Source organism: Scyliorhinus canicula, chromosome 21 (genome assembly GCF_902713615.1).
Source record: "Scyliorhinus canicula chromosome 21, sScyCan1.1, whole genome shotgun sequence".
NCBI classification, from domain to species: Eukaryota; Metazoa; Chordata; class Chondrichthyes; order Carcharhiniformes; family Scyliorhinidae; genus Scyliorhinus; species Scyliorhinus canicula.
The window spans coordinates 64,651,730-64,659,453 of NC_052166.1; the positions used below are offsets into that span (position 1 = coordinate 64,651,730).

At 53.9% G+C, this 7,724-nt stretch overlaps 1 protein-coding gene across 2 annotated transcripts in view; it reads right to left on the reverse strand.

Annotated features, from left to right (window-relative positions):
- slc25a25b (solute carrier family 25 member 25b) overlaps window positions 1-6,680 on the reverse strand; it is a 66,215-nt gene extending 59,535 nt beyond the window's left edge. Inside the window, exon 1 of one of the 2 annotated variants that reach the window (XM_038781591.1) lies at window positions 6,328-6,680. In XM_038781591.1, coding sequence (XP_038637519.1) covers window positions 6,328-6,558 — 231 coding nt within the window. In that variant the 5' untranslated portion in view covers window positions 6,559-6,680. The remainder of the gene's footprint in view (window positions 1-6,327) is intronic. The other variant, XM_038781594.1, reaches the window with a different exon arrangement.
- Between the last annotated feature and the right edge of the window lie 1,044 nt (window positions 6,681-7,724).

Genomic DNA, 7,724 nt, shown 5'->3' on the forward strand with positions numbered 1-7,724 from the left:
TAAATATGGAGCCCCATCACCCAACTGAAATGTGCCTATATGGGACTTTTAAGTGAGAAGATTAAACATCTTGATGTGCTTTCAAAGTGCTGCACAAATATTATTTGTACGAGTATAAAGTAGGGCTGATGTCAACTCAGAGCGAAGAAAAGGCAAAAATGACAAGTCTGAGCTAAAATAAATTTACTGCAAAGACTCAACGTTAGCACCCTCTCTCTCCACAGATGGTCAGACCTGCTGAGATGGTGCAGCATTTTCCGTTTTTGTTTCAGATTCCAGTATCCGCAGTCATTCGTTTGTATTTCACGACAACAAGCCCCATTTCTGTCCAGGCCAGGCCCACAGAGTGACATAGGGTGTAGACAACTATTCCAGAACAAGGGGGTACGTCTTGGAATTAAAAGTAACTATTCGGAGTGAAATTGAGCACCTTTTCCACGCAACGTACAATCTGGAACTCTCTCCCTTGGTCAACCGAAAAAGTCCAAGACTAGGAGTGACAGATTTATTTACATAAAGATATCAAGGCAGAAGATTGGTTCCAGGAATGAGGAACTTCAGTTATGAAGATAGATTGGAGAAGTTGGAACTGTTTTCCTTTGGAGAAAAGGCATCTCTCCAGAATCAATGCAGCAGATTTTAAATGGCTTCAATGTTCAGACCAGCCTGGAGTTTCTATCTGCTATCTTATTTCTGGTGTCCATTTGTATTTGCTGTGTTCATTCCCTTGTCCCAAGTATTTTCTCCCATGTGCATTAACCCAGGCTCACTACTGATCTAATTCAAGTGTTTGCATATTTGTCTACAGACAGAGGAAATTTCAAATGGCTTAATTGTGTTTCTTTTTAATAACATTTTACAATTTGCAAAAGTATTTTGTTTAAAGGTACTTATTGGATGCAAACTTCAAGTTAGAGGGTGGTTCAAATAAGCCGGCCTGTAGGGAGTACGAATCATTACAATTGCAAATTAGTCATCAACTGGGCATTTTTTCCTATCTGGCATCTGCAGCTCCAAGGCTTCTCTTACTGGATCTAATTTGGATCCTCCGCTCACCCAGTTGTTCCGGAGTCCAGTCTCCTTAACCTTGCCATGTAACCAGGAAGCAGCCCCAGAGCTGCAAATGTGGGACATGGAAGTTTTAATCAGATGACCTCCCTCCGTCCCTGGAAAATGGGGGAGCCTGCCCACCCACTGCGGGGCTCAGAAAGTGGGTGAATGTTCAAATGGCACCATTGGTTTTCTGTGCATGCCCGGACACACGTAATGGTCGTCTTGCATTGGCAGGACATATCTGAAAAGGAACAATGGTCATGGTTACAGGGAGAAGCCAGGCAACAGCACCAACGAATTGCTCATTTGGATTCTGGTACAATTACGCTGAGCTAAATGGCCTCCGACTTTGCTGTGACAATTCTGTTAGTATTGATTAAAGGCAAGTAAACGAGGTTGAGGCACAATCTACCTGAATATTGGAACAGGCTTGAGATGCTGAATGGTCACTTGCTTACCTGGCCCCCTGGAAAATGGAGGGGTACTTGTTCGGAATTAGTAGTTTGTTTTGCGGCATTGAGTACCCAATGCCACTCGACCAGTGCAGACAAAATAGATGCAAGTGATTATCTGCTGATCTCAAATAAACAGTACATTGAGTATCCATTAAAAATGCTACATGGCAATGTCGCTGCAAACAATATTAACACCACAACTGCTTAAAAATCAGCACCATCATCTAGGACAATATGTTCAGAACATTTCAAATTAATTTTAAATTCAACAAAATGTGGGCAAAAGGATTTATTTTAAGGAGCACTTTAAAGATAAAAAGTGATTTAGGAGGAAATTCCAGTTCCGAATTTCCTCTCAATCTTTCCCTTTCTTTTTAAGATGCTCCTTTAAATCTCCCTCTTTTAGCCATACTTTGGCTCACCCATCCAATATCAGTGTGGGGCTCGGTATCTAATTTTCTTTCACAATTCTCCTGCAAAAAGTGTTGCTACCCGTCACCCTACAATAAGACCACAAGACTTCAGCAGAATTAGGCCACTCGGCCCATCGAGTCTGCTCCGCCATTCAATCATGGATATTTTCTCATGCGCATTCTCCTGCCTTCTCCCCATAATAAAAGTGCTGGCATATAAATGCAATCTATTCTCACTAACATCCCAGCTCTTCTGTAGTGGAGCATCAGGACCTTTTGTATCTGCCCAACAGGGCAGCGTGACAGGGTGATCACATCTTGCTCAAAGGATGTCAAAGTGACAATGCAGCACACCATGGAATACTTTCGAGCTCAGGGCACCACATCTTAGAAAATGGTATATTGACACAAAGCAAAACATTGCCAATGTTGGAAATCAGAAATAAAGACAGAAAGCACAGAAATGAGTCAGCAGGTCAGGCAACACCTGTGGAGAGATAAACAGGGTTAACATTTCAGGTCCGTAACCCTTCAGCATATTTATGTTAACTCCCGCTTGCCACAGATGCTATTTGACTTGCGAAGTGTTTCTGGTCACCAGGCTTATCATCTTATGCGGCTCAGTCATAATTGGAGGAATCACAGAATGGTTACAGCACACAGGAGCACGACATTTAGTATGTCATATACATGCTGGTGCCCTGGATGGAGCAACGCACCTGGTGCCACTCCCCTGCCTTTTGCCCTATAGCTCATCAAAGCTTGCCTTTTCAGATAATGATCCTGTTTGAAAGCCTCGATTGAACCTGCCTCCACCACGAAATCAGGCAGCGTGTTCCGGCCACTCACTGTTTGGAAACATCTTTTCCTCATCTCACCACCACTTCTTGCAATTGTCACTTAAAATCCACGCCCTCTCGCACTTCACCGTTCCACCGATTGGGAATAGAGTCTCTTAGGTGGTACAGTGGTTAGCACTGCTGCCTACAGCACTCAAGACCCGGGTTCAGCCCCGGGTCACTGTCTGTGTGGGGTTTGCACAATTCTCACCGTGTCCACGTGGGTTTCAACCCCACAAACAAAAGATGTGCAGGATAGGTGGATTGCCCACACTAAATTGCCCCTTAATTGGAAAAAATAATTGGGCACGCTAAATTTATTTTTAAAATAGGGAATAGTTTTGCTTCATCTACCGAGGTCAAACATCGCACGAATACAGGAACCTCCATCAAATTTCCTCTCAATCTGGTTCTTGCCGTCCCGTCAATGGGAATGGTTTCTCCTGATCTACTCCGTCCAGACCAGAGCTCTAGAAAATTGCCTTCAACCTTATCCAGGAAGAGCAGCCCCTACTTCTCCAATCCATCATCACCCACTCCACATCCTCATTCACCCCCCAATACCATCCAGCCACATTGCTACACCCTTCATCCTCCAGCCTCACCCCTCTGCATCCTCCAGCCTCTACATCCTCATTCCTCCCCCTCTGCATCCTCCAGCTTCAAACCCCCCCTCTGCATCCTCCAGCCTCCCCCTCTGCATCCTCCAGCCTCAATCCTCCCCCTCTGCATCCTCCAGCCTCAATCCTCCCCCCTGCATCCTCAATCCTCCCCCTCTGCATCCTCCAGCCTCAATCCTCCCCCTCTGCATCCTCCAGCCTCAATCCTCCCCCTCTGCATCCTCCAGCCTCAATCCTCCCCCCTGTATCCTCAATCCTCCCCCTCTGCATCCTCCAGCCTCAATCCTCCCCCTCTGCATCCTCCAGCCTCAATCCTCCCCCTCTGCATCCTCCACCCTCAATCCTCCCCCCTGTATCCTCAATCCTCCCCCTCTGCATCCTCCAGCCTCAATCCTCCCCCTCTGCATCCTCCAGCCTCAATCCTCCCCCTCTGCATCCTCCAGCCTCAATCCTCCCCCTCTGCATCCTCCAGCCTCAATCCTCCCCCTCTGCATCTTCCAGCCTCAATCCTCCCCCTACCCTACATCCCCCTACCCTACATCCCCCTTCCCTACATCCCCCTACCCTACATCCTCCTACCCTACATCCTCCTACCCTACATCCTCCTACCCTACATCCTCCTACCCTACATCCTCCAGCCTCAATCCCCCCTGCATCCTCAATCCCCCCTGCATCCTCAATCCCCCCTGCATCCTCAATCCCCCCTGCATCCTCAATCCCCCCCTACATCCTCCAGCCTCAACCCCCCCCCTGCATCCTCCAGCCTCAACCCCCCCCCCCCCCCCCCGCATCCTCACTCCTCCCCTTCTGCATCCTCCAGCCTCAATCCCCCCTCTGCATCCTCCAGCCTCAATCCTCCCCCTCTGCATCCTCCAGCCTCAATCCTCCCCCTCTGCATCCTCCAGCCTCAATCCTCCCCCTCTGCATCCTCCAGCCTCAATCCTCCCCCTCTGCATCCTCCAGCCTCAATCCTCCCCCTCTGCATCCTCCAGCCTCAATCCTCTCCCTCTGCATCCTCCAGCCTCAATCCTCCCCCTCTGCATCCTCCAGCCTCAATCCTCCCCCTCTGCATCCTCCAGCCTCAATCCTCCCCCTCTGCATCCTCCAGCCTCAATCCTCCCCCTCTGCATCCTCCAGCCTCAATCCTCCCCCTCTGCATCCTCCAGCCTCAATCCTCCCCCTCTGCATCCTCCAGCCTCAATCCTCCCCCTCTGCATCCTCCAGCCTCAATCCTCCCCCTCTGCATCCTCCAGCCTCAATCCTCCCCCTCTGCATCCTCCAGCCTCAATCCTCCCCCTCTGCATCCTCCAGCCTCAATCCTCCCCCTCTGCATCCTCCAGCCTCAATCCTCCCCCTCTGCATCCTCCAGCCTCAATCCTCCCCCTCTGCATCCTCCAGCCTCAATCCTCCCCCTCTGCATCCTCCAGCCTCAATCCTCCCCCTCTGCATCCTCCAGCCTCAATCCTCCCCCTCTGCATCCTCCAGCCTCAATCCTCCCCCTCTGCATCCTCCAGCCTCAATCCTCCCCCTCTGCATCCTCCAGCCTCAATCCTCCCCCTCTGCATCCTCCAGCCTCAATCCTCCCCCTCTGCATCCTCCAGCCTCAATCCTCCCCCTCTGCATCCTCCAGCCTCAATCCTCCCCTCTGCATCCTCCAGCCTCAATCCTCCCCTCTGCATCCTCCCCTCTGCATCCTCCAGCCTCAATCCTCCCCCTCTGCATCCTCCAGCCTCAATCCTCCCCTTCTGCATCCTCCAGCCACAACCCCCCCTGCAGCCTCCAGCCTCAATCCTCCCCCTCCGCATCCTCCTACCTACATCCTCCTACCCTACATCCTCTAGCCTCAATCCCCCCCCCTGCATCCTCCAGCCTCAATCCCCCCCCTGCATCCTCCAGCCTCAATCCCCCCCTGCATCCTCCAGCCTCAATCCTCTCCCTCTGCATCCTCAAGTCTCAACCACCCCCATCCTCAATCCTCCCCCTCTGCATCCTCCAGCCTCAACCCCCCTGCAGCCTCCAGCCTCAATCCTCTCCTTCTGCATCCTCCAGCCTCAACCCCCCCCCCCCCGCATCGTCAATCCTCCCCCTCTGCATCCTCCAGCCTCAATCCCCCCTCTGCATCCTCCAGCCTCAATCCCCCCTCTGCATCCTCCAGCCTCAATCCTCCCTCTGCATCCTCCAGCCTCAATCCTCCCCCTCTGCATTCTCCAGCCTCAATCCTCCCTCTGCATCCTCCAGCCTCAATCCTCCCCCTCTGCATTCTCCAGCCTCAATCCTCCCCCTCTGCATCCTCCAGTCTCAATCCTCCCCCTGCATCCTCCAGCCTCAATCCTCCCCCTCTGCATCCTCCAGCCTCAATCCTCCCCCCCCCCATCCTCAATCCTCTCCCTCTGCGTCCTCCAGCCTCAATCCTCCCCCTCTGCATCCTCCAGCCTCAATCCTCCAGCCTCAATCCTCCCCCTCTGCATCCTGCAGCCTCAATCCCACCCTCTGCATCCTCAATCCTCCCCCTCTGCATCCTCCAGCCTCAATCCTCCCCCTCTGCATCCTCCAGCCTCAATCCTCCCCCTCTGCATCCTCCAGCCTCAATCCTCTCCCTCTGCATCCTCCAGCCTCAATCCTCCCCCTCTGCATCCTCCAGCCTCAATCCTCCCCCTCTGCATCCTCCAGCCTCAATCCTCCCTCTGCATCCTCCAGCCTCAATCCTCCCCCTCTGCATCCTCCAGCCTCAATCCTCCCCCTCTGCATCCTCCATCCTCAATCCTCCCCCTCTGCATCCTCCAGCCTCAATCCTCTCCCTCTGCATCCTCCAGCCTCAATCCTCCCCCTCTGCATCCTCCAGCCTGGTGTTGATTTCCCTCGGGCCGCCCCTCCGCTCCACCCCGCCCTGCCGGGCAGCGGCCTAGCCATACCGGCGTTTCCAAGCCTGCCCCCGGGGGACACTCACCCTCAGCTCGGACCTGGTCCGGTAGACGCCGAGCCGCTGCAGGCCGGCCGCCAGGTCGTCGACGCAGAGCCCGCCGTCCTGGTTGACGTCCAGCTGCTGGAAGAGGAGGTGATGCCGCTGCTCCTGCTCCAGCCGGGCCGCCTGCTGCTGCTGCTGCTGCGGCTGCTGGTCCTGCGGCTCGACCGGCTGGCACTCGCACCGGCGGGATGCGGTGGCGGACCGGTCTTTCATGCCCGGGGAGGGTGGAGACCGAACTGGAGCCGGGTCGTTCCGGCGGGAAGCGCGCTCGAGCCGGGCTGTCCGATCCTGAGGTGATGGCAACGCGAGGTAGCGTTGGGGGGGGGTCGGGACGGAGCTCAGATTGACAGCCCCATCCACCAATCGGGCCGCGAATTACTGTGGGGCTCGCGCGCCACGTCGGCCAATAATATCCCAGACCCCGGCGGGCTGGGCGGGGATCGTGACGTCAGCTGTGCCATTTGCAGCGGCAGTGGGCGGTCCCCGGAGAGGGCGTGTCCCACGCCGCCAGGATTGACAGAGTGCGTCACCAATCAGTCAGCAGAACCCGGCGGGGACACCGCCCCATACGCCGTGTCAGCCAATACGATCTCGGCCGTGGACAGGTGAGGGCGGGTTTAATGTAGATTGACAGCCATTGCCGCCGACGTCACCTCAAGGATCGTCAAACTGGTTGGGTGGGCGGGCCGCGCAAGCTCAACCAATCGTATCTCCCGCTGGGTGGGCTGGTCGGGCCGGAAAGTGGGCGAGGTTCAGTGTGACAGCGCCGAGCGCCAATCGGATTGGGAGGCTGAGAGGGCGGCTGCAAGCGATCAGCCAATCGGGTGGGAGCGCGGCAGGAGGACACGGGATTGACAGCAGCATCCACCAATTGAAGTTAGGTACCGGAGGGGGTTGGTCAGAGAAATCAGCCAATCGAAGCATAGAGAAGGGAAGTCTTTCAGAATGATTGACATGTCTGTCATCCAATCAACTTTGGCCAGTGGCTGTGAGTGAGAAGCTTGGGTTCTTCCATTCAAGTTTCAGGTTGATCCTGGGATCAGATAGGGGGCTTTAATAATAATAACTTATTGTCACGAGTAGACTTCAATGAAGTTACTGTGAAAAGCCCCTAGTCGCCACATCTCCGGCACCTGTTCGGGGAGGCTGGTACGGGAATTGAACCCGCACTGCTGGTCTTGGCCTGCATTACAAGCCAGCTATTTAGTCCACTGTGCTAATACAGCGGGGGAGTGGGCCTAGGTAGAGTGCTCTTTCAGAGAGTCGGTGAAGACAATGGGCCGAATGGCCTCCTTCTGCACTGTAGAAACACTAGTTCTATGGGCATTCTGGTTCGACCAGAATCTATTGGCCACCTCTCATTGCCCTTGTGAAGGTGG